Source organism: Rhinolophus sinicus, chromosome 18 (genome assembly GCF_057876585.1).
Source record: "Rhinolophus sinicus isolate RSI-liver-muscle chromosome 18, RSI-T2T, whole genome shotgun sequence".
NCBI classification, from domain to species: domain Eukaryota; kingdom Metazoa; phylum Chordata; class Mammalia; order Chiroptera; family Rhinolophidae; genus Rhinolophus; species Rhinolophus sinicus.
Genome location: NC_142518.1, coordinates 111743398 through 111771112, shown reverse-complemented (window position 1 = coordinate 111771112; position 27715 = coordinate 111743398). Strand labels below are relative to the sequence as shown.

The window sequence follows — 27715 nt, the reverse complement described above, 5'->3', positions numbered from 1 at the left end:
CGTAAACGTAATAGTGACCCTAGGGAGAAATGAAATTGAACCAAAGGATTATAGATAAATCACACACATGTCATCACTTCCATTGTAGACTGCCAATTCCTACCTGACAACAGTAGTAGCATTTCTTTCTTTCAATGCATGCAATTGACAGATGATGTCAGACAAGAGAAATGTCATCCTGTTTTCTGTATTTGATGAGAATCAAAGCTGGTACCTTACAGAGAATATGCAGCGCTTCCTCCCCAATGCAGATGGAGTGCAGCCCCAGGATCCAGAGTTCCAACTCTCCAACATCATGTACAGTAAGTAAAGCAGCACCTGAGTCCAGAGGGTAACAGATCAAGAGAAATTTAAACCACTAAATTACTGTCCATATAATGGATTAATTTATATGCCACGCAAGAGTCATAGTTCCTTAAAAATTGTTACTTATGATCATATACAATTTTATATAACTGCATAAATATGATCACATAATGCATATATTTTTTTGTTTTAGAATGCAAAAAGTATTCAGAGAACTTTATTTTTAAAGGATAAATCAAATAAGACACAGCTTTCATTTATCCAAACATGCATGATCCATACTTAATATAAAATGTACTCAATTGGTAAACTACACATGAAATACAAAGGGAATGCAATTTTACATATGTAAAGTGATTGCCTGCTATAGTAATTTAACAGTCAAATGAATCAAGACATTGTACGTTAAAACACCCAACATTTTTTCCCAGCTTTATTGAGGTATAATTGACAAATAAAAATTGTATGTATTTAAGGTATTTCGATATTCACTTGGCTGTCCGCTCCCTTTTATCTCCCCATCTCTTTCCATATTGTACCTTTCCACTAACCATTCTGCATCCAGTTAGATCATGTTATATATGTGCTTATGTCTGATTATATAGTCAGACATAAGCACATATATACATTGTATTAGTCTGCTAAGCCTGCCATAGCAAAGTACCACAGACTGGGTGGCTTCAACAGCAGAGATTTATTTCCTCACAATTCTGGAAGCTAGAAATCTAAGAGATTAAGATGTTAGAAGGATTGTTTTTTTCTGAGGCCTCTTTCCTTGGCTTGCAGACAGCTATCTTCTCCCTGTGGCCTCACATGATCTTTCCTGTGTGTGTGCACAGGTCTATGTACAAATTTCCACTTCTTATAAGGACACCAGTTATACAGAGTTAGAGCCCACCCCCCAATCACCTCATTTTAACGAATCATCTGTTTAAAAATCCTATCTTTAAATGCAGTCACATTCTGAGGTACTTGGGGTTAGAACTTCAATACATGAATTTCGATAGGAGCACAATTCATCCTGTAGCATGCATACATATGTGTTTATGTTTATATACACACACAAATCAGAATGGTAAAAAAATATGATAAAAACGTTCAATCTTACAGGGAACTACAAAATTGAATACCAATGGATAGCACTTTATACCTATCAGACTGACAAAATGATAAGACACTTATTACTAGTGGGCTTGTGAGTGAACGGGTATTCTCACACAATATTAGTGGATAACTAGTATGGTCATTTTGAAAACAATCTGATTGAAACCATTAAATTAAAAATATATGCCTTTTGGAGTTCTGCTGGTTAAGATGGAATAAGCACACATCATCCTGTGTATCCCCCTGAAATCAGCTAAAAATCCTTAACAGAATTCATGGAGCAGTTATCTGAGAACCCTGAAAAGTAGTTGGCAGCAAGGAGGTTGGGGAAGGAAACTAGAAAGATTTAAAAGCATACAGATCAAAAGAGAAGAGCTAAAACTGAATACGACATGATTATTTACATAGAAAATCTACGAAAAAAAGCTCCTAGAACTAATAAGAGAGTTGAACCCCACTGCAGAATACATGGTCAATATACAAAAGTCAGTCATATTTCTATGTATGAACAGCAATCTATTGGAAACCTAAATTACAAAAATAACACCATTTACAATAGCTCAAAAAAGGAAATACTTAGGCAAAACCTAACAAAATATGTGCAGGATCTGTACACTGAAAATGACAAAACACCAATGAAAGAAATTTTAAAAGACCTAAATAAGTGGAGAGACATACAACAGTCACAGATTAGAAGTCTCAATAGAGTGAAGACGTCAGCTACCCCCAAACTGATCTACAGATTTAATACAATTCCTATTAAAATCCCAGCAGGGGGGCGGCTGGATGGCTCAGTTGGTTAGAGCATGAGCTCTCAACAACAAGCTTGCCAGTTCAATTCCTGCATGGGATGGTGGGCTGCGCCACGTGCAACTAAAGATTGAAAATGGCAACTGGACTTAGAGCTGAGCTGCGCCCTCCACAACTAGATTGAAGGACAACGACTTGGAGCTGATGGGCCCTGGAGAAACACACTGTTCCCCAATACTCCCCAATAAAATTTATATTAAAAAAATCCCAGCAGGAAGTTTTTGTTGTTGCCGGTAGAGAAAAGCATGTTATAAGATTTATATGGAAAGGCAAAGGAACTAGAATAGCCAAAACAATTGAAAAAGAGAAATTAAGTTGGAAGACTCATATTATCTGACTTTAAGACTTACTATAAAGCTACTGTAACCAAGATAGAAATGTACTGACAAAGATTAATAACACAGAATATACAGTGCAGGAAAAAAATAGATAGGTAGGTAGATAGATAGATAGATAGATAGATAGATAGATAGATAGATAGATAGATAGATAGATAGATAGATAGATGACTAGTTTATTTTTGGACAAAGATGGAAATGCAATTCAATGAAGAAAGGATAATCTTTTCAACGAATGGTGTTGGAAAAATTGGTCATCCTTATACAAAAATATGAACCTCGACCTAAATCTCACTAAAGATTAACTCAAAATGCATCATAGATCTAAATGCATAATGTAAAACCACAAAAAGTTTCAAAGAAAACATAGGAAGAAAACTTTATGACCTGTAGTTAGGCAAAGGGTTCTGATAAATGACACCAAAATCAAAGTCCATGGAAGAAAAAAATTGATAAATTGAATTTCAACACAATTAAAAACTTTTGCTCTACCAAAAAAAATACTGTTAAAGAGAATAAAAAGACAAGCCACAGAGCAATAGAAAATATTTGCACATCACATGTCTGAACTCTGATACTTAACAATAAGAAAACAAAGAAACACCTAAAAGTGGGCAAAAGATTTGGACACACACCAAAGAAGACACTGGAAGGCAAACTGGTACATGAAAAAATGCTCATCGTTAGCCATTGCAGAAATACGTATTAAAACTACAGTGAGATACGAGATACCTCTGCATGCCTATTTGAATAGCTAAAATAAAACAAAATGGATATAGAATAATATTAAATATGCTGGCAAGAGTGCAGAGCAACAGGAACCCTCACACATTGCTGGTGGGGATGTGCAATGGTACAGTCATTCTGGAAGACAGTTTGGCAGTTTCTTACAAAGTTAAACATAGACTTATCATATGACCCAGCAATCCTACTCCTGGGTATTTACCCTAGGGAAATGAAAACTTAGATTCATGCAGAAACCTATCCAGGAATGTTTGTAGCAGCTCTATCCATAATCGCTAAAACTTGGACACACTCAGAGAACCCGGAGCCAGCTCCAAAACCCTGAGCCACCAGCCAGTGGCACCTCATGAACACTCTACCCATGCAGGTGTGCCACTTGCCTGCCCAGCAGGCCCAAGAAGGAAAACCATACAAGTAGGGGAGAAACCCCCCAAGGATGAAGTGCCAATCAGGAGGAGCCAGAGGCCAGAGTGAATCTGTGCAGAGAACCTGGGAGAAAAGCACAACCTTTCCAAGGCTGAAGTGATGAGTCAGACCTGGGATGGTGAAACAGGAGCTTCAGGAAGAGGGAAAGAGGGAATTGCAGAAAGTTATGAGGAAATAATCGAAGCCCATGTCCAGGAGCTGAGAAAGCAGGGTTCCTCATGACCACAGGGACCCAGAAGATCCTGTTTCTTCTTTCTGGACACCTCACCTGTCACCCTGCTTTCCCTGCCTCTACTTGGCTTGGAATTGGCTGAAGACTATACAAGAATGCATCTTTCCATTTCCCCATTCCACTTGGATAATTCCAAAGGGGTGTAGCTTCCCTAGCACCTGCCCACATCCATACTGGCTGCTGATTGGCTGGGGAAGCCCTCACCTTTTGCTCCCTTTGGGGCTAGTTCCCTCCTGGGAATGTACCAATAACCTCACAGTAATAGGGAAGGAAAGAGGGAATTTCACAGATTCACTTTAACAGTTATGCCTTCGAATTTGGGGTTTTATTTTTAAGAAAAAAAATATATATTTGTGGGGTTTTTTGGGGGAAAGGAATTTTTTTCTTTGTTTTTGATAAAATTGGGTGTGGGTAGTTTTTAAATGCTATAGCTCCAGGCTTGTCCCATTTGGGGCAGCTATTTAAGGAGGGGATGTTGCACCAAGCTAGGGGAGCCTCCCCCCACACCAGGGAGCTTTCTTCCCTCTGGCTCCTTCTGTCCTGTGACGAATTAAGGTGCTGTAACTTTTGGAAACTCAGTTGTTGTTGTTTTTTGGGGGGTCGGTTTTGGAATCCAGATCATTTTTATATCCTGGGTAAAACATGGTAAGGGAGAAAGGAAAAGGGGAGGAAACCGCTCCTTTCTCCCCTCCACCTTGAACGTCTTGCAAATGGGCCCCTGCAGAATATATCTGCCAGTTTTTATAAAAAACAAAAATTTGGAAACAATCAAAATATCCTACAATAGGCAAATGATTAAACAAACTGTGGTACATCCATACAATGGAATACTAGTCAGCAATAAAGCACAATTAACTATTGACACACACAATATGAATGAACCTCGAAGGCATTAAGCTGAGTGACACGATCCAGTTTCAAAAGGTGACATATTATTCTAATTACAAGGAATTCTGGGAAAGGCAATTGTATAGAGATGGAGAATAGAACAGTGGTTGTCAGGGCTTAGGAGGGGGAAAGGGGGGTGTTTGCAATGGAGTCCAGTACAATGGAGTTTTCAGTGTTCATGAAGCTAGTCCTCATTTTGTCGGTGCTGCTACTTGATATACATGCTGTAACTCAACCGTACAGCAAATAAACATCAATTTACTATATGTAAATTTTTAAATGAAATACATGTATGCCTTTTCACCCACCATTCCTACTGCTGGGGTATATCCCATAGGAATAAAAGCACCAGTACATAAGGACATATGTTGTGGCATATCCATAATACGAAATATTATGCAACCATTAAAAAGAATGAATTAGAGTTATACCCAAGCTACTTATAGTAATTTCTATGAGGTGTTGTTGAATAATAAGATGTAGGTGCAGAAAAGTGCATGTAATCTCATTTTTGGAAAACAAACAGTGATTACAAAACAGAAACCATACACATGCATATACAGAGGGTACCAAAAAATGTATACACATTTTAAGAAAGGAAAATTGTATTAAAATTGTAACACTCAATATATACCGATAACAAAAGATGAATACAAGTCATGTTTGACTTCTGCAATTACAAGAGGTGCTCAAAGTGGTTCCCATCAGCATCCAGACACTTCTGATTATGGCGAACTACTGCTTGAGCAATGTTGACCAAAGTGTCCACTAGTATACATTTTAGCACCCCCAATTTGTACTTATATATGTAGAGTGTGATATGTTTTTGAAGACAGATATGTTCTAATCACTCTGAGTTAGCAGTCTTTCCTCAGTGTTTCTATGCAAATCTCTATCACTTCATTCCCAGGTTGTTTCAAGAACAAAATCATGTAAGTATATCATGAAAGAGTGGGTCATTGTAAGTCTAGAGAAGGGTTAGATGGTCCATATTTTTCAAATTCAATTTGACCATCTCTTAAGTGGGGAGATTTATTGTGCATGGGATTTATTTCTACTATCTTATTTTGTGCTTCCTATTTTTCTGAATATTACATTTTTCCTCCTTTATTGCTTTTTTTTTTATTAAGTTTTTCTTTTTTTAAATTCCATCTTTTCCCTTTACTATTTTGGAAGTCACGAACACTTCTATTTCCCCGGGGGGGGGGGGAAATACCCTTGAAACTTTACACTTCATACAAAGTCTGTTGCTGTTGTTTGGTTTCCAACTTTATTACGGTATAATTGGCATATAACATTATGTAAGTTTAAGGTGTCCAACTGTTGATTTGATACACTTATGCTCGTATATGGCAAAATGACTACCACCATAGTGTTAGCTAACACCTCCATCACGTCACATAATTATCATTTGTTTTGTAGTGACAATATTTAAGATCCACTCTCTTAGCAATTTTCAAGTATATAATACAGTACTATTAACAATAATTATCATGCTGTATATTTGATCCCCAGAACTGATTCATCTTATGTGTGGAAGTTCCTACCCTTTACCCAACACCTCCCCGTTTCCCCCACCTCTCAGCGCCTGGTAACCACCATTCTCTCTGCTTCTATGACTTCAGCTTTTTTAGATTCCACATATAAGTGAAATCTTACAGTATTTGTCTTTCTCTGACTGACCTATTTCACTGATGATCACATTTCTCTGATGATTAGTGATGTTGAGCATCTTTTCATGTACCTCTTGACAATTATTATGTCTTCTTTGGGAAAATGTCAATTCAGTTCCTCTGCCCATTTGTAAAATCAGATTTTTTTTGTTGTTATTGAGTTGTATGAGTTCTTTATATATTTTGGATTTTAACCCCTTATCAGATAAATGATTTTCAAATATTTTCTCTCATTCAGCAGGTTGTGTTTTCATTTTGTTGGTTGTTTCTGTTGCTATGCAGAAACTTCATAGTTTGATATAGTCCCACTTACTAATTTTTGCTTTTGTTGCCTGTGCTTTTGATGTCAGATCCAAAAATTCATTGCCAAGACCAATGTCAGGAAGCTTTCCCCCTATGTTTTCTAGGAGCTTTACAGTTCCAGGTCTTAGGTTTAAAGTCTTTAGCCCATTTCAAGTTAATTTTTGTGTGTGGTATAATGTAGGGGTCCAATTTTACTGTTTTGCGTGTGGCTATCCAGTCTTGCCAGCACCATTTATTGAACAGCTTATCCTCTCCCCATTGAGTATTCTTGGCACCTTCATCAAATATTAATTGTCCATGGAAACAACCGAAATACCCATCAATAGACGACTGGATTAAGAAACTATGGTACATTTATACAATGGAGTATTGAGCAGCCATCAAGAAGAAATAAATCTTACCATTTACAACAACATGGATGGACCTAGAGAACATTATGTTAAGTGAAATAAGTCAGACAGAGAAAGACAAATACCATACGATCTCACTTATATGTGGAATTTAAAGAAAAGAATAAATGAATGAACTAATCAGAAACAGTTTCAGAGACATAGAGGAAAAATTGAGGGTTGCTAGATGGGAGGGGAGGTGGGGATAAGGGGGAAGGTGAGGGGAATAGAAAGCACAGTCAGTAACCACAAGATGGCCACCGGGTTACGAAAGTTAATTTGGGGAATGTAATCAATAATGTTGTAAAGATTTTGTAGGGTATCCGATGGACACTTGTCTCGTTAGGGAGACCACCTCAGGGAAGATGTAGTTGCCTGATCACTGCACTGTACACCTGAAGCTGAAGCTGAACAATAATAAATGTCAGCTACAAGTTTATATATATATATATGTGTGTGTGTATGTGTATATGTGTGTGTGTGTGTATAATGTATATAGTTATAAGCGGAGTACAGCATTAGGAATAGAGACAGTGGAAATGTAATGGCTGTGTGCGATGTCAGAGGGATAGTGGATGGGGGGGTTGACACAGTGTGAGGGATATAAATGATAAATGTCTAACTATTACATTGTTTTGTGCACCTGAAACTAAAAATAAATAAATAAGTAAATTTTTTTAATTCCAAAAAAATAAAAAAAATTTAGCGAGAACCTAAATATATATATATATATATATATATATATATATATATATATATATATATATATATATATATATATGTTGTCCATATATGTGAGGGTTTATTTCTGGGCTTTCAATTCTGTTTCATTGGTCTGTGTGTCTATTTGTATGCCAATACCATACTATTTTTATTTACTATAGCCTTGTAGTATATTTGAAATGGGAAAGAATGATGCCTCCAGCTTTGTTCTTCTTTCTCAAGATTGCTGTGGCTATTGGGGTCTTTTCTGTTTCCATATGAATGGTCATATATGCATCAGCATTTACCAAAGAGCTCGTTCTCTCTGCTACAGGTCTGAGATGCTGCCTTTATCATATATTAAACGCCCCTTTATATGTGTCTGTTTCTGGACTCTATGTTCCAATTGATATATTCATCTATACCTGCATTAAGACCAGGCTTTTAACTATAATAGTTTTATAATATATTTTATTACTTTGTAGGGCAAGAAACCTTGATTCTCAATTAGTTGCACTAAGCTAGTGTGTGAGCATTGCTAGTGGATCTGTGGGCTACCACCTTGCAGAGTAGACAAAAGTTTATTGAATGGGTGGACAGATAGATGTATGGAAGAGGCTTTCAGAGACAATTCCCTTAACAGAAAGAAGTCAGTGTTACTTTTGTTTAGCTTTTGGTTTAGAAATAATTTCAAACTTACAGAAGTGCTACAAGAATAGCACAGAGAACTCCCATATACCTTTTACCCAGATTCACTAATGTTTAACATTTTGCTATATTTGCTTTATCATTCTCTGGTTTCTCTCTATATATATACACTTTTATTACTTATTTTCCATTTGAGAATAGGTTGAAGACAGTGTGCTTCTTTATTTTTTAATACTTCATTGTATAATTCCTATGAATCAAGAGACTGTCTTACATAACCAAAGTGGAGCTATGAAATTCAGAAAATTTAAAATGGATATGACACATTCATTGGCAGCCAATATTCCAATTGTATCAATCGGCGCTGTCTTTTGTAGCATTTCCCCCATCAAGTTCAGGATCCAGTCCTGGATCCTGCACTGGATATAATTGTCCTGCTTTTTTGAAATCCGTTAGTTCTTGAATCTGGAATATTAATAGATGTTAATTTTGATCATTTGATCAAGGATTTGGGGTTTTCTTTTCTGCTTTCTCCTCTGTGTAGTTACTATTTTTCTCCTTGCAATTAATAAGCAGTTTGTCAGGGAGAAATTTTGAGACCATGAAAATGCTCTGCTCCTCATTGAACTGCCCCCCCTAGAATAGCATCCAAATCCATCTTTAGCATGACGGTCTATGACTCTCCTCACCTGGGGATTGGGACTTAGCTGATCAAGTATTAACAATCTACTTTTCTGGATGATGTAGTGCTATCTTTTTGGGGGCATAACACAATCATTTCTATCTTATCACGGCAATCCAAAATAATATATCCTGATACTGCTAAAGTTTCTTGTTCTCCATTTCTTTTGCAGGCATCAATGGCTATGTTTTTGATAGCTTGCAGCTGTCCGTTTGTTTGCATGAGGTGGCATACTGGTACATTCTAAGTGTTGGAGCACAGACTGATTTCCTTTCTGTCTTCTTCTCTGGATATACCTTCGAACACAAACTGGTCTATGAAGACACACTTACCCTGTTCCCATTCTCAGGAGAAACTGTCTTCATGTCCATGGAAAACCCAGGTTAGTTGTTTGTATTATTCTTTTACTAACAGCTGAGATTGCTTCAGTGCTCATTCATATGCTCTTCTGCCCACTAGCTCACATTTAGGCAGATACTAAATGGTTTCAAGGGATTTGGGTAATTGCACATATTTTAATGCCAGCACCACATCAAGTATTTAACTTAAAAGTCTTTGCTCTAAAAAGTGCCATTACTCGCCATGGGCCAAAATTTTCAGTGTGTTTACTAAACGTTAGTGGTGAGGATACATTTATTTATATATGCAATTAAGATGTGCAGGCTAAACTTGTTTCTGTGTGCCTCGTGAACACGGGTATCATTGGGTAAACTCCACCCAGAAATCTCTGGGACGTGCATAGCAATGTCCTTTTGCACTCACGCCCTCAAACCAGCGCGCACCTTCAGGATGAATGTGGCTGTCAACTTCTCATCCTCCCTGTTCCTAACACACAAACACCGCAAGGCCTTTGAGAGCACCAGCCTTGTGATCAGAAGGCACCCTGAGCTGGCCTAAAGCCAACACAGATAGATGGTTGCTGCATTCGTACAGTGGAGTAACAAGTGCTAGGCCACTCCCCGTGCTCCTGGTCCCACCCACGCCATCATCTGCAGAGGACACCACATAGAACTACCTGTAGTTACCCTCTTCCAATTACAACTTTTCTGGAGATCAATCCTCACAGGACAATTTCTGGGGAAAAAACCAGTCTCATCACATATAAACATATAGTCACCTTCATAGCCAGAAACTTGTCTTACTTCCAGTGATGTATTTTTTTGTGGGAAGTGAGTGAAGAAGAACCTGACAGAACTCCAATGATACCTCTGAAAGTATCTTATTTATGTTTATATCTTCGTTATCCATTTTCCAACGAAGTTGGAAATGCTCTGAGGACAGCAACATTATCTTGCCACTGTACTCCTTGTTGACAGTGCCTCGCCTATAGTAGATGGTTAATAAATATAATAAATACTTTTCCAATGAATGGATGAATATGTGCAAAAAAGATTATAAAACAGTATGTATAATATGGTTGCAATTGTCAAAACCAAAGAGCGTGTACGTATGTGTACGCAAAGAAAAAAATATTTAAAATATTAATATTTTGACTCTCAATACTTTGGTGATCACTTAAATTCTAAAGACAAATTAAAACTGCTTTATGTGTCTCAAGGAAAAATTTTTAAGGAAGTGTTATCGATTACAACACTCAAGCTAAACAAAGCCCCTAGAGAAGATTTCCCCTGTTCAATATGGTGAAGTCTGATCTCTTTTGTTTGTTTTATTGAGGTAAAATTCATGTAACACAAAATGCACTACCTTAATAATTTAAAATACACAATTCAGTGGCTTCCAGTACATTCACAATGTTGTCCAACCGTCACTACTATCTAATTCCAGAATATTTTTATCACCCCCAAAAGAAACTCTTTACCATCAAGAAGTCACTCCCAATTCTCTCCTCTTCCCCACCCCAGTTCCTGGCAACCTCTAATCTACTTTCTGTTCTATGGATTTGCCTCTTCTGGATATTTTATGTAAACAGAATAATACAATATTAGTCCTTTTGTGTCTGGCTTATTTCACTCAGCATGTTTTCAAGATTCATCCATGCCGTAGCGTGTATCAGTACATCCTTCTTTTTTTGACTATACAGATCACTTCACACCCTGCTTTAACCACATATCTCCACACAAAAAGAAATGATAATTACGTAATGTAAAAAAGGTGCTAGCTGACACTTTGGTGGTCATCATATTGCAATATATAAATGTGTCAAACCAACACATTGTACACATTAAACAATGATACCTGTCAATTATATCTCAATAAAAATCCCAACTGTAGTCAGCAGGTTGATCACTTGTTTTTGTAAATGAAGTTATACTGGAACACACACACAGGCAAGAAATACAGTTAATTTTTGTATATTGACCTTGTATCTTGCAACCTTGCTAAATTTAACTTATAAGAGCTAGCAGCTATTGTATAGATTTCCACAAGGTTTTTGTATGTATGCAATCACATTGTCTGCAAATATTGACAATTTCAGTTTTTCCTTTCCAATCCCTATGCCTTTTATTTCTATTTTTGTGCCTCATTTTTGAATAACAATGTGAGAGCAGGATTTGAATGCAGGCAATCTGACTCTGGAATCTGTGCTACTATGTTACATAGCAATAACAGCAGCCTGTATAAACTTTCCTGAGTTAAATCATTGTCATTGTCAGAGTTCTGTGTGACTATTAAGATGCTCTACTGTTGTGTGTGTTACTTACATTTCTCCCTTTTTATCCCAATATCTATTCACTTAAACCACAGCCCCGTCTTGTAGTCACAAACAGGTATACCACAACAGCAGCAATACAAAAACCACTATTACTACCCTTGCTAGACTGCTGTTACATGTGTCATGGATTTAACCCAATGGCCTGCAATACAATTGTAACAACTAGCATTTTTTCATTTATCTGGGAATAGGAGAGTGCCTCTAACCTGGGTTATGAGTAACCAGAGTCTTATTCTTCCTCATCTCCAGGTGTGTGGGCTCTGGGCTGCCACAACTCCGACTTTCGGAACAGAGGCATGACAGCCTTACTGAAGGTTTCTAGGTGTGACAGAAACACTGATGATTATTATGAAGACATATATGAAGATATTCCAACTTCCCTGCTGAATGAAAACCATGTCATTGAACCCAGAAGCTTCTCCCAGAATGCAAGGCACCCTAGCACTATGCAAAAACAATCCAAAGCCACTATGACTCCAGAAAATGATGTAGAGAAGACTGGCCCTTGGTCTGGAGAGAGAGCACAGCTGCTTCAAGTACAAAACATCTCCTCTAGCGATTTGTTGATGCTCTCGGGACAGAATCCTACTCCACATGGATTATCCTCTGATCTTCAAGAAGCCACATATGAGGCTGATTATCATTTCCCTGGAGCAACAGAAAGAAACAAGCGCCCATCTGAAGGGGTACATCTCAGACCAGAGCTTCGTAACAGTGGGGACAGAGGATTTACTCCTGAGCCAGAACTGCAATTAAGAGTAAACGAAAATGTGGGGAGCACTCTAACAGTAGAGTTGAAGAAAGGTGACTTTAAAATTTCCAGCTTGTCAAACTATCTAATGACTTCACCAACAATTCCATCAGAAAAGTTGGCAGCAGGTACTGAAAAGACAGGTTCCTTACGACCCTCAAATATGCCAACTCACTTTAGTGGTCAATTAGGCACCACTGTATTTGGCAAAAATTCATCTCACCTTATTGAGTCGGGTGTACCTTTGGGCTTGAGGAAAGGAGATGACGAATCCAAGTTGTTAGAAGCAGCTTTAATGAATAGTCAAGAAAGTTTACTGGGAGAAAATATATTGTCAGTGAAGAGTGACAGGTTATTTAAAGAGGAAAGAGCTCATGGATCTGCTTCATTGACCAAAGGTAATTCTTTATTCAACGTTAATACCTCATTGGTAAAGACAAACAAGTCACCAGTGAACTCAACAACTAACAGAAAAACTCACACTGATGGCCCAACATTATTAATTGAGAATAATACATTGGTCTGGCAAGACAGTATATTAAAAAGTAATGCTGAGTTTCAAAAAGTGACTCATTTGATTCATGATGAAATGTTTATGGACAAAAACATTACAGCTTTGGGGCTAAATCATGTGTCAAATAAAACTATGTCATCAAAAAATATGGAAATGGTCCACCAAGAAAAAGAGGGTCCTGTACCAGTAGGTGCAGAAAATCCAGATAGATCACTCTTCAAGATGCTGTTCTTGCCAGATTCAGCAAATTGGATAAAAAGGACCCAGGGCAAGAACTCCTTAAGCTCTGAGCAAAGGCCTGGTCCAAAGCAATCCACATCTTTAGAATCAGAAAAATCTGTGAAGGATCAGAATTCCTTGTCAGAGAACAATATGGTGTTTGTAGAAGAGGATGAATTTACAAGGGACACAGGCCTCAAAGAGGTGATTTCTCCAAAGAGCAAGAGCATATTTCTTACTAACTTGACTAATGTCCAAGAAAATGATACATACAACCAAGAAAAAAAATCCCAGGGAGAGATTCAAAGGAAGGAAAAATTAATCCAAGAGAACGTAGTCTTGCCTACAGTGTATACAGGCACTAAGAATTTCCTGAAGAATCTTTTCTTACTAAGCTCTAAGCAAAATGTAGTTGGTGTAGATGAGGAGACATATACTCCGATATTTCAAGACACCAGGTCATTAAATGATTCAGCAAATAGAGCAGGGAATCACATGGCCCATTTCTCAAAATTAAGGATGGAAACCAACATGGAAGGCTTGGGGAATCAAACAAGGCAAATGGTAGAGAAGTATCAAAGCACCACAAGGATATCTCCTAATCCAAGTCAGCGGAATGCTATGGCTCAACGTGGTAAGCGGGCTTTGAAACAGTTTAGCTCTCCGAAAGAAGAAACAAAGCTCAAAATGGGCTTGATTTTGAATGACACCTCAACCCAGTGGTCCAAAAACATGAACTATTTGACTCAGGGCACTGTCACACCGATAGAGTACAATGAGAAGGAGAAAGGAGCCATTACTCAGTCCCTCATAGACGATTCTATGAGGAGTCATGGCATCATTCAAATGGATGGCTCTGCATTACCTGTTGCAAAGGTATCAGCATTTCCATCAATTAGACCTACAGATCTGACTAAGATCCCATCCCGAGACAACTCTTCTCATCTTCTAGCTTCAGCCTATAGTTATACCCTCAGGGAGAGAAGTTCTGGGGCCCAAGAAAGCAATCATTTCTTACAAGGAGCCAAAAGAAATCTTTCTTTAGCCTTCCTAACTTTGGAAATGATTGGTGGTCAAGAAAAGATCAGCTCCCTGGGGGAAGGTGCTACAAACCCACTCATACAAAAGAAACTTGAGAACACTGTTCTCTTGAAACCAGGCTTATCTAAAGCATCTGGCCAAGCTGAATTACTTCCTAACGTTCACGTTCATCAGGAAAACTCTTTCCCTACAAAAACTAGTAATGCTTCTCCTGGCTACCTGGATCTCATCGAAGAGATCTTCCTTCAGACAACACAGGAACCTGTTCAATTGAATCAAGTAAATAGACCTGGCAAAGTGCCCTTTCTGAAATGGACAACTGAAAGCTCTGAAAAGACTCCCTCCAAGCTGCTGGTTCCTCCTGCTTGGGACAGTCAATATGCTACCCAGACACCAAGAGAAGAGTGGAAATCCCAAGAGAAGTCACAAAAAGACATAGCTTTTAAGACAACAGACACCATTTCGCCCCCAGACCCCCATGAAAACAATCATTCAATACCGGCAATAAATGAAGGACAAGATAAGGCCCAAAGAGAAGCCACCTGGGCAAAGTCAGGAGGGACTGGAAGGTTGTCCTTTCAGAACCCACCAGTCTTGACAGGCCATCAAAGGGAAATCCCCCTGACTACACCTCAGCCAGACGAAGACAAAATTGACTATGATGATACCTTCTCAACTGAAATGAAGAGAGAAGATTTTGCCATTTATGGTGAGGATGAAAACCAGGGCCCCCGCAGCTTTCAAAAGACAACACGACACTATTTCATTGCTGCAGTGGAGCGGCTCTGGGATTATGGAATGGGTAAATCCCTCTATGCACTAAGGAACAGGTATGGGTACACTATTTATTCCTTTGTCCTGCTACTGTGACCTTTGACTTTCCCAGGTGCCGAAACAATAGGAAAAGGCACAGCCAATCTGCAGCACTGACACTCCAAAGATTGCTTTATAGAAGAACTCTGAGAACCAGACGGCAAAGTCTAGGTAAAGCTGAGGAGTAAATAGGTGGTTAGATGATGGCACCAACAGTGAGAGTTAGAAGATGGTAAATCCAGATGGCATGAAGCTCTTAGTCTGGGGTAAGGAGGGGATGGAGGAGGAGAAGAGGGGCTTCCAGAAGGGTAGAGAAGTCAGAGTCAAGAAGCAGCAATGGAGAATAGGAAGAAAGTCAACCCTACCTAGCAGCCTTATGAGCTGCAGTAGAAGACGTATCTCATAACAGAGCCCTGAAGAGGCAGGAGGAGAAGTGAAGTGTACGGTAAAAAGGTTGAGGATGCAGGGAAAGTTGTTTTCCAAGGTATTGGGGATATAGAGGGCAAAGTGGGAGGGCTTATTTGTTAGGGGAGCAGAGAGAGGTTGGGCAGGGGAGAGAAAGCACTGAGAAAGTTGGAAGATGAACATAAGGAGAGTCAATTAGTCAACAAATATTTATTGAACACCTGCTACATGCCAGACACTTTTGTAGACATGAGTGCAGCAACGTCGGAGCTTACATACTATTGGGGAGAGTAAGACACAATAAATTAGTAGAAAAATGAAGGGGACTCTTGATGGTGCTATCCAGAAGACAGAATTGGATAATATGGTAGAGAGTGATGTAGGGTGTTACGTTAGCTGTTATGGTCAGAGAAATCCTCTTTGTGGAGTTGAGACCGAAATGATAAGAGGCCAGGCTAACAGAGCTCTGAGAGATGTTTCCAGGCAAAGGGAACAGGAAATGCAAAAGCCCTGAGAATAGAACATGCTTAGCATGTCTAAGGAACGAAAAAGGACAAGCATGACTGGAGTGAAGAACTGGCTGGCGGTGGGGCGGGTTGTGGGAGATGAGGTGACAGAGGTGAGCAGTGCTCAGGTCATATAGGGGTTCTCTTCGTTACTCATTGTCACTTTCCAACCCTGCTTTCTACCTCAAGGGCGCCCCGATTGTTGCACAGCAACCAAAGACTATTTCCCCAGTGCACTGACTTTCCTACTCTCCTGGACCTCTATGTTGCATTTTCTGCTTTTTCCTTAAATCTCCAATACCTTTTGCCCATTCTCCAACACCCCTTCTCACTCTGAGATGTAGTGAACCTCCACAGACATCCAAAAGCACATGTCCTGACATCTGTACCCATGTAACGTCTTCATGCCTATGACGATAAATGGACGGTCTGTATGCCTAACGCCAACCTCTCCAGTTTTGCACTTCAGCCCATCCTGTCTCACCTCATAAAAATGATGCTTCAGCAATTCTCCTTTTCCTTCTTACATCATCAATTTCTCCCTCTCCACCAGGTTAGCCTCATCAGTATCAATCATGCTATATAATTTCTCTCTTTACCTTTTCAGAAAACATTTAAAAATTATTTCCCCTACTTGCTGCCTTTGCTTCTTTTTCTCTTATTCTTTCTTTAAGCAACTCCAAAGAGGCTTTTCCCTCCATTATTTCATAAAAACTACATTTTCCAGGTCACGGTTGTTCTTTACATTACTAATTCTCAGTCCTCGTCTTAGTTGAGCTCTCAATAGTATTTGGTAGTTGATTACTCTGTCTTTTATACATGTCCTCACTTGGTCTATCTGACACTACTGTTCTTCCATTTTTCTAAACTCACTGGCAATCTTTCCTTACCAACTTTACTGGTTCTTCACCTCCCTAACCTTTAAATGTTAGAATGCTCTGGGCATTAGTTCTCCAAACTCTCCTATTTTTTGTTTACACTCACTGTTGTGATGCTCTATCTACTCTTATGGTTTTAGGTATTATTAATATGTACATAATTTCCAGTTGTATTAGGGTAGTGCAAAAGTAATTGTGGTTTATAAGGTTAAACATAATTGCAAAAACCACAATTACTTTTGCACCAACCTAATATATCTCCATCTCAGATCTCTTCCTTGACCTTGAGATTTGCATATCAACTCCCTACCTTAACATGTACAAAATTAGACTCTTAATTTCTCCCCCTTCCCCAAACCTGCTGTTTGCCCAGCCTTCTTCATGGCAGTCAATGACCATTATTTCCTTTCAGCTGCTCAGACTCCGAACCTGAAGTTTGTCCTGACTCCTCTTTATCTCTCACAACCACATCTAATCCACCAAAAAACCCTGTTGGCCATGACTTCAGAAAATAACCAGAATTTCATTATGGACTGAGTATTGGATAAGATGAAAATGCACTGAAATGGAAAGTTGGAGATTGTTGACTAGGGGAAAAAAAAACAGTTTACAAAACAAGAGAAGACATTTAATAAACTATTACTCTAGATGCTGTAAAAGTAATGTTTTTAATTTTAGAAAGATATGTCCATATTTTCAAATTTTCTACAATGCATATGTACTGCTTCTATAACAAAAATCTATTTAAAATAATAAAATCAATTCTACACACACACACACACACACACACACAATCCAGCTACTTCTCTCCATCTCAGTGGCAACTGTTTGGTCTAAACAATAATCAGTTCTCACCCAAATCACTGTAATATCCTCTTAACTGGCTTCCAGCTTCCAGCCTTGCCCTCATACAGTCTTTTCCCAACACAGCAGCTAATTTTTCAAATTGTAATTGTAATTATTGTTCTCTGCTCCAAATCCCCCAGTGCATTTCCATCTCCTTCTGCGTAAATTCCAAAGCGCTCATGATGGCCTTCACGTTTCTGTGAGATGTGACCTTCTGAAACTTCTCTGCCCTCATCTCTTACTGCTCTTTCCCGCTCACTCTGCTCCAACTACCCTGGCCTCATTGCTCTTCCTCAAACGGAACAAGTATGTCCCTATCTCTAGGCCTCTGCACTTTCCGTTCTCTGCTTGGAATTCTCTTCCCCTGAGAGCCAAATATTAGTTCTCTCACTTCTTTCAGGTTGCTGCTCAAATTTCTCTTTATCAGTGAGGCTTTCACTGAACACTGTATATACGTATAGCTCCCACCACTTTTTCAATGCACTTACTAGCACCTGAAGTATTACACATTTATTTGTTTATTGTCCATCTTCCCCAACTAGAAGGTATAGAAGGTAAGCTCATTGGGAACACAAACTTTGAAGGTGTTTTTCAATGGTACATCCCCAGAACCTTGAACAGGCCTGGCATGTGAGAGACACTTACATAAATATCTGCTGAATGAACTAGTAAATAAATGATGGATGCAGGGAGGTAAGAGCAGATATTTCGTGTATGTCCACACTCCAGGGAACACCAATTAAATTGAGTTGTATAACACAGCTTCCATGGGCAAGAATGGAGGCAGGGAGACCAGTTAAGAAGCTATTGCAGTCATCCAGGTAAAAGAAGAAGTTGTTTAGGCTGGCATAGTGGTGGGGAAAATAAAATAAAATTAAGTAAATAAATAAATAAAAGGAAGGGTGTTGAGTATAATTTGAAGATAAGCAGATAGGGCTTGCTGTTAGATTGAGTTTCCGGGGAACAGGGAGAGGGGACTCAAAAAATATTTTTAGTTTTCGTCCTGAACAACTAGGTTGATGATGGTTACATTTAATGAGATATGGAAGGCTTGAGGTAGAACATTTTTATTTGAGGAAACACTCAAGCGTCTGTTTTACACATAGTTAGTTTGAGACGCCCATTAGTCATCCAAATTGGGGTGGTAAGTAGGCAGACAGACATATGAGTCTGGAGTCCAAGGAAGAGGTCTATGCTACAGATATAAATTTTGGAATCATAAACATATTGATAGCATTCAAATAAGACCTGATGGGATCATCAAGGGAGTAAAAGTAGATATAAACCATGCCCACTTTAAGCTGGGTCCCCAAAGGGCTATAATCCTTAAAGTCATGGTAAACCAGTTAACTTGCCCTTCATTGACTTACATGCCACTCTACTGTCATCTGTGTTGTCCATGAAATCTCTGTTCTTGATCATAATTCAAGCCAATCTTGGATTGGCAGTACCTGCAGACCTGTGGCAGAAGAAAACATAAAATTTCTGTGAAGAAACCAACATCCTAGACTTCAACTTACTTTCATAAATACTTCAGATGCAATGTCTAGAACACAAAGATACTGGGTATAAACCAATACAAGAAAAAGGAAGCAAGAAGCCACAGAAAAAATAGTGAGGCAAAACAAACTCACAAACTTAAGATGAAGGAATCATCAGATACAGTTATTAAAACACCTATACATCATATAGAAAGAACTGGTGAACTAGTAGGTAAGTAAAAAACCAAAAACTCTGCAGCATACAGAAAATTTTTTTTAATGGAAAATACAAAAGAGACAATAAAAGACTATGATCAACTGTATTTTACAAAGATGGATGTATCAATATATCCAGTCCTCCAGTGTGACCTTTCCATTCTCCCATTCAAGAGATAGAGTCTAATTTCCCTCCCCTTGATTTGGGCTGGCACTATGACTCATTTGTGACCAATGGACTATAACAGAAATGAGTGACCTATAGATGTGATGGAAGTGATGCTGATTCCTCAGGCTAGGTCAGCAAATATCATGCAGCTTACATCTAGTTCTCATGGGATGCTTTCTCTGGAAGAAGCCAGCCTCCATGCAAGAAATCTGACTACCAGGGTATTACCATGTTGGAAAGGTCATATGTAGGTCCTCTGATAAAGAGTCTCAGCTGAATCCAGCTTTTCAACATTCTCCACCAAGGCACCAGACATGTGAATGAAGCCATTTTGGACCCACCAGACCAGCCCAGATGCCAGCTGAATACCACTGAATGACCACATTTGACACTATGAGGAGTAAAGCTATTATCTAGCCAAGCCCTGCTAGAATTTTTGACTGAACAAAATTGACAAGTATAATAAAATGGTTGTTTTAAGGCACTAAAGCTTTGAGGTAGTTTGTGACAGAGCAACGTATAACCAGAATAGAGACATAGAGGACAGAGTATAAAGAACTAACCTATTTTTAGAATGAGAGGAAAGAGTGATTAGAGGAGAAGCAATGTTTGAAGAGGTAATAGCTGAATATTTTCCAAAAATGAAAAGAAGTCATCAATGCACAATTCAAGGAGCTCAACAAATCCCAAACGGGATGAATAAAAAAATCAGGGGCTGGCCCGGTGGCTCAGGCGGTTAGAGCTCCATGCTCCTAACTCCAAAGGCTGCCGGGTCGATTCCCACATGGGCCAGTGGGCTCTTAACCACAAGGTTGCCAGTTCAATTCCTTGAGTCCCGCAAGGGATGGTGGGCTCTGCCCCCTGCAACTAAGATTGAACACGGCACCTTGAGCTGAGTTGCCTCCTGGATGTCTCAGTTGTTGGTTGGAGCGTGTCCTCTCAACCACAAGGTTGCCAGTTTGATTCCTCGAGTCCCACAAGGGATGGTGGGAAGCGCCCCCTGCAACTAAAATTGAACATGGCACCTTGAGCTGAGCTGCCGCTGAGTTCCCCGATGGCTCAGTTGGTTGGAGTGCGTCCTCTCAACCACAAGGTTGCCGGTTCGACTCCCACAAGGGATGGTGGGCTGTGCCCCCTGCAACTAGAAACAACAACTGGACCTGGAGCTGAGTTGCACCCTCCACAACTAAGACTGAAAGGACAACAACTTAAAGCTGAACGGCACCCTCCACAACTAAGATTGAAAGGACAACAACTTGACTTGGAAAAAAGGCCTGGAAGTACACACTGTTCCCCAATAAAGTCCTGTTCCCCTTCCCCAATAAAATCTTTTTTTTAAAAAGTCAATGCTTAGGTACATTTCATCAGAGGGAAAATGAAGAAAACCCAAGAGAAAACTCTTAAGAGCAGCCAAAGAAAGAAGCATACATTCAAATGAGACACAGAGAGGTGACTTCAATAATACTAATGAAAGAGAGAAGACAGGGAAATGATATCTAGAAAGCACTGAAATACAATAACTGCCAACCTAGAATCCTATACCCATCAAAAATATGATTGAAGGAGCAAGGCAAAGTAAGGATATTTTCAGACAAATAGAAACAGATATTTCAGCACTAGCAAAAATCCACTAAAAATGTCCTAATGATATAATTCAAACAATCGAAAAGTGATACCAAATGGAAGATGTGAGAGGTAAGAAGGACTGAAAAGCAAAGAAAGTGTAAATATATGGATAGATACAAATAAATATTGTTTGTATAAACAATGATAAAATGTTTTATGAGCTTTAAGATGTATAGAATTGCTTTTTTTTCACAACGGGTTTGCCACCATAACACAAGTGTTACAGAAACCACTCCTAAATCTAAGCCAAAATGGGAAAGCAAAAATTCATATCAACTTTGTCGTCATTGGACATGTAGGTTTGGGCAAATCCACCACTTCTGGCCATCTGATCTACAAGTGTGGTGGGGTCGACAAAAGAACCACGGAAAATTGGAGAAGGAGGCTGCTGAGACGGGAAAGGGTCTCTAAGTGTGCCTGGGCCTTGGATCAACCCAAAGCTGGACACGAGCATGAATGGCATCACTACTGATATCTCTGTGGAAATTCGAGAACGGCAAATATCATGTGACCATCATGGATGCCCCAGGACACAGAGACTTTTTCAAAAGACAATTACAGTCACATCTCAGGCTGACTATGCTGTCCCGACTGTTGCTGCTGGTGTTGGTGAATGTAAAGCAGGAATCTCCCAGAATGGGGAGACCTGTGAGCATGCCCTCTGGCTTACACACTGGGTGTGAAACAACTAACTGTTGGTGTTAACAAAATGGATTCCACTGAGCCGCCTTACAGCCAGAAGAGATGTGAGGAAATCATGAAGGCAGTCAGCACCTACATTAAGTAAATTGGCTACAGCCCTGACACAGCAGCATTTGTGCCAATTTCTGGTTGGAATGGTGACAACGTGCTGGAGCCAAGTGCTTACATGCCTTGGTTCAAGGGATGGAAAGTCACCTATAAAGATGGCAATGCCAGTGGAACCACGCTGCTTGAAGCTCTGGATTGCATCTTGTCACCAACTTGTCCAGCTAACAAGCCTTTGCGTCTGCTCCTTCTCCAGGATGTCTACAAAATTGGTGGTACTGGTCCTGTCCCTGTGGGCCCAGTGGAGACTGGTGTTCTCAGACCTGGCATGGTGGTCACCTTGGCTCCAGCTTTACAAGAAATGTTAAATGCAGCGGGGGGAAAGGCCAAAACCAGAAATAAAAAAATACAGAGGGAAAGAATCTCACTGGTAAAGGCAAATATATAATAAACACAGTAAATCAACCACTTAAAAAGCTAATATGAAGGTTAAAAAACAAAAGTAGCAAAATTTACTATACAATAAATAGTCAAGGAAAGCACAAAATGAAGATATCAAATATGATGTCAAAAACATAAAGCATGGAGGGGGTAGTAAAAATGTAGTCCTTTTAGAATGTGCTAGAACTTAAATGTCCATCGGCTAAAAATAGAATGCTATAGATATAGATGGATAGATATGAACCTCATGGTAACCACAGACCAAAACTATGTATTATTTATAACAGACACACTTAAAATATAAAGGCTCAATTATGCTGAAAGTAAACTTAAAGTAAGAGGTTTCTACAGATAAAGTGGAAATGTTATAATAATAAAATGGTCAATTCAATAGGCAGATATAACTTTCTAAAATTTATATTAACCTGATCATAATAATGTAACTTCAAAATACGTAAAGTAAAACTTGACAGAATTAAATGGAGAAATAGATAAATTCACAATCGTATTTCAAGGAAACTGAAAGAACAGACCCAAACATCAATAAGGATACAGAAGATTTGAACAGGATTAATGACGCACAGCCTAAACTGCAGGTTTAACATGTTTTCAAGTTCACATGGAACATTTAATAAAGCAGACCATATGCTATACCACAAAACAAGAAATTTTAATGGATTGAAAACATATAAAATATGTTCTCTAATAAATTAATCATTTAGAAGTTTAACTGGAAATTAAGCAACACACTTCCAAATCTGTCAAAGAAGAAATTATGATGGAAATTAGAAATATTTTAACCAAATGTAAATATGATGTATTGAAACTTGTGATATGTAGCTAAAGCAGTGCAAACAGAGAAATCTTGCAGAGGAAAGAATGACACTGCCAGGTATCAGGAGTTATTATAAAGCTACAGTAATTAATCAAGTGTGCTATTAATATAAGGATAGACAAATATGTCAGTGTAATCCCTGGATTACAAGGTTGGGTTAACATTTTTAAAAGCCATCGTAATATGTCACACTCACAAGATAAAGTAGAACAAACATATAACCCTCTCATTACGTGAAAAGAGTGTTTGCTTAAAATTTAGCATCCATGCACGATTTTAAAACTTTTAGCCAATTACAATAGAAAGGATTTCCCTTATCCTGACAAAGATTATCTACAAAAATCTCTACCAACATCTAATGCTGACCCATTGAAGACTTTCCTTTGGAGATCAGGAACAAGTTATCACCCCTCATTATGACCACTTCTACTCAATACTGTGCTGGAGGTACTAACCAACACACTAAAACAGTAAAAAGATATAAAAGGTATAAAGGTTGCAAAGGGAGAAATAAAACAGTCCTTGATTACAGATTATATGAATTGTGTACATAGAAAAAAATTAAAAGTATCTACAAATAAATGATTAGAATTAACTAAGAAGGTTAGCAGGTTTGTGGAATTCAAAATCAATATACAAAAGATAATTGTATATATAACAGCAGCAGACAGGTAGAAAACGAAATTAAATGCATATGCCATTTACAATGGAATAAAATAGTCACGATGACCTAAAAATATGTATAACAAAAATTTTTCAAGATCTCTATGGGAAAAAACTGGAAATTTAATGGGAAACTTTAAAGAAGACCTATAATAAATAAATGCCAAGATGTACCATGTACATGGGCTAGAAAATGCAATACTGTGAAAATGTAAATTATCCCCAAACTGATCTATAGATTCAACACAACCCAAATGAAAATCTCAACAGTTGAAGAACAAGGTGGGGGGAATTGTCGTATAATACTGAAACTTATTTTAAAGCTGTAGTACCCAAACAATGTGATAGTTGGCATTGGGGTACACAAAGAGGTCAATGGAAAAGAATAGAAAATCCAAAAATAGATTCACACATATAAGATACCTGATTTATGACAAACGTGTTATAGAAAAGTGATTTTCAATAAAAGATGCTGGGAAATTTTGATGCCCATATGGAAAAAACATTAAATTGGATCCCTAACTCACACTACGTATATACCAAAATCCACTCACATTGGGTTACAAGTCAAAACATGAACATAAAAACCATAAATCTTTTAGAAGGAAAAAATAAGCCAATATCTTAATAACTTCAGAGTTGGGGGGGAAAGATTTGACATCAAGATACAAAAAGCAGTAACCATGAAGGATTTTTGATAAATTTTACAACATTAAAATTATGAATTTATGCTTATCAAAATATTTTTTAAAAAAGAATTAAAACTAGTCACAGCATAGAAGAAGATGTTTGCAGCACAAAAAGCCAACAGAGTATTCATATCAAGACTGTATATAGTATACTTTTGAATCAACAAGAAAAAAGCAGATTACCCAGTAGAGAAATTGGGAAACAAACAAACAATCCAAGCTTGGGTAGGCATTCCACAAAAGAGAAAATCCAATTTGTCCTACTCGTAAAGAAAGATGCTCAACTTCGTTATTAATCAGGGAAATGCAAAATAAAACCACAGGTACACTGCTATGCAACCACTAGAATGGCCCAAAATGTAAAAACACAGTCAATATTAAGTGTGTGTGAAGATTTGGATCAAATGAAAATGGAAAATGGTGCAGAAGCTTTGGAAAACAGTGTGGTAGTAGCTACCAAAGCGGAATATATGCATACTCGGCAATTCCAGTTCTAGGTGTGTGCCCGACAGAAATGTAACTACGAGTTCAAAGTTGCAAAGACATGAGCAAGAAGGTTCATAGCAGGCCTTTGTGGAAGTACCAAAAATCAGAAACAACTCAAATGCCCACAACTGAGGTACATGCACACAGTGGAATACTCTACAGGAATGGGGATGAACAAACTATAGCTACACACAACAACGTAGTTGAGTCTCATAACCATAATGCTGAGTGAAAGAAGCCAGAAACAAAAGAACGTATACAATATGGTTCCTTGTACATACTTCAAAAACAGGCAAAAGTGAACTATATTCTTTAGGGATGTGTGCATAGTAGTATAATTGTGAAGAAACGCAAAAAAATAATCATCATAAACATCAGAACGGTAGTTACTTTTGGTGGGGAGGGAAGGGATGTGATTGGAAAGGTACATGCAGTGAGCCTTCTGGGTTGCTGGCAAAGTTCTGGATCCAGATGGTTTTTCTACCAAAACCATTTGTTTTATGCACTTTATGGTACAGTTGTAATTCACATTTTTAACAGATTTTTTTTTTTAAAGAAAAGAGGTCCAAGGACTGAGTCCTGTACTCTCTTATATTTAGAATATGTTTATAACCCCACATCCATTCAACATTCAACAAATGTTTCTTCCCTGCTTTCATGGAGCTTCCGTACCAGTGAGGCCTGGAGAGAGTATGTCAAGAAGGATGGAGGGGTTAACTAGGCAAACGTTGCTTAGATGTCGAGTAAGGTGAGGACATAAGAAAATTGACTATTGGCTTTGATAAGCCACTTGCATGATTTGGAGACCATCTAAATATGGATGATATTCATCTAGACCTCTTTGGTCAACTCCCAACCTCCGTGTATGTCAGTTTAATTCACATAGATGTCCCGTGTGTCCAAAACTGTATACCCCAACCGACTCTTCCTCTAGGGTGTCCCATCTCAGTGAATTTCATCACCATCCATCCATTTGCCCAAATCAGGAACCCGAAAGTCATCTTGAATCCCTCTTTCCTCTGCCCCCTTACACTTCCAATTCATAATCAATTCTACTAAATGTATCTTAAATATGGAGAAGGCTAGACTGTGAGGTGTTTCTACGTACTTGGTCCATGAGGATGTTGCTTTTCCTCTGCTTTCTTCTCTAGGGCTCAGAGTAGAAGTGTCCCTCAGTTCAAGAAGGTGGTTTTCCAGGAATTCACTGATGGCTCCTTCACTCAGCCCTTATATCGTGGAGAACTAAATGAGCATCTGGGACTCTTGGGGCCATGTATCAGAGCAGAAGTCGAAGACAATATCATGGTGAGTTGAGGACAATGGAATTACAAGAAAATTAGTCCTGTATATTCTTTCTGTTTCTGATTATAAAAATAATGTATCCTAACTTTTGAAAATTTTTAAAGTATAGAAAACAAAGAAGTTGAGACGTAATCTCATAATTATCATTTCACTGTATGCTCTTATCTCTTTCCTATGTATTCTTTATGTATTCAAAATTATACAATGTATAATTTTACTTCTTTTTTGACTAAATGTCATGACATAAACATTTCTTATGTCATAAAGAACACTTCCTAAGTATCTTTTTTTTAAATGATGGCATAATAGTCTATTACATGAATTTATGGTTTACTTAACCATTTACGTTGAAGCACTTTTTCGTTTATTTTTTCACCATTTAAATAACACCACAATCACAACTCTTTTCCAAGGATAAAATTCTAAAAGTACAATGTACATGAACATTTAAGACTTCCTCTAATGAATTATCTGTTAATATCCTTTGCACATTTGACATATTTAGAGGGAGTGCTTTTCTTATTATTTATATTACCTCATATATTATAGATCATTGATTTATTAATGATCATTGATCATTTAGTGAGTAGTATTTTTCCAAGTTTGTTCTCTCTTAATTTTACATGTAGTGTTTTTTAAATAAAAACAGATTTGATATTTTAGAAGTAATCCGTAAATCTTTCCTTTATGACACTTTCATAGCTTTTATGTGTATAAAAATCCTTCCACATACAGATTTTTTTCCTTAAAATCACCTATACCTTCTTCAACTTTCTTTTACAGTTTAATTTCTTAACATTTAACTTTTTAATCCATCAGCAATTTCTATAGGCTAGAATTTATTTTGCTGCATTGTGTGAGCCAAAGATCAAAGTAGTTTTATTTTTTACCAAAAATAAGTCACTTGTCCCAAGTGATTGTTTACATTAGGGAAATAGAGGGATCTAAAATTATGGGAATGTAAGTGAATTATTTTTCTTCCTTGATTTTTATTTTACTTTCCATGTCTATGAAACATGTATAATTTTTTCAAATCTGAAAAACCAGTCTTTTTTAAAGAGCATATGCATTCATCCTGGAATCTGTCCTGAAGAACCTTCCCTTAGTATAAACTACCAGGATTATGGTCTTTCAAAACCCCTGTAGGATATTTTCCCTTTATTTTGGA

The 27715-nt window shown here is 38.1% G+C and overlaps 1 protein-coding gene and 1 long non-coding RNA gene across 2 annotated transcripts in view; one reads left to right on the top strand and one right to left on the bottom strand.

Moving 5' to 3' along the window:
* The window catches only part of F8 (coagulation factor VIII), a 120598-nt gene that overhangs the window by 60662 nt on the left and 32221 nt on the right, over positions 1–27715 (top strand). Inside the window, exons 12-15 of the mRNA XM_019716077.3 lie at positions 152–302; positions 9418–9627; positions 12169–15274; positions 26397–26550. Coding sequence (XP_019571636.3) covers positions 152–302; positions 9418–9627; positions 12169–15274; positions 26397–26550 — 3621 coding nt within the window. The remainder of the gene's footprint in view (positions 1–151; positions 303–9417; positions 9628–12168; positions 15275–26396; positions 26551–27715) is intronic.
* LOC141569737 (uncharacterized) lies at positions 215–26485 on the bottom strand. Its single transcript, XR_016020018.1, has 4 exons — positions 26354–26485; positions 19263–19351; positions 12126–12237; positions 215–318 (listed from the first exon to the last, which is right to left on the bottom strand). It is a non-coding gene; the product is annotated as an uncharacterized LOC141569737 (long non-coding RNA).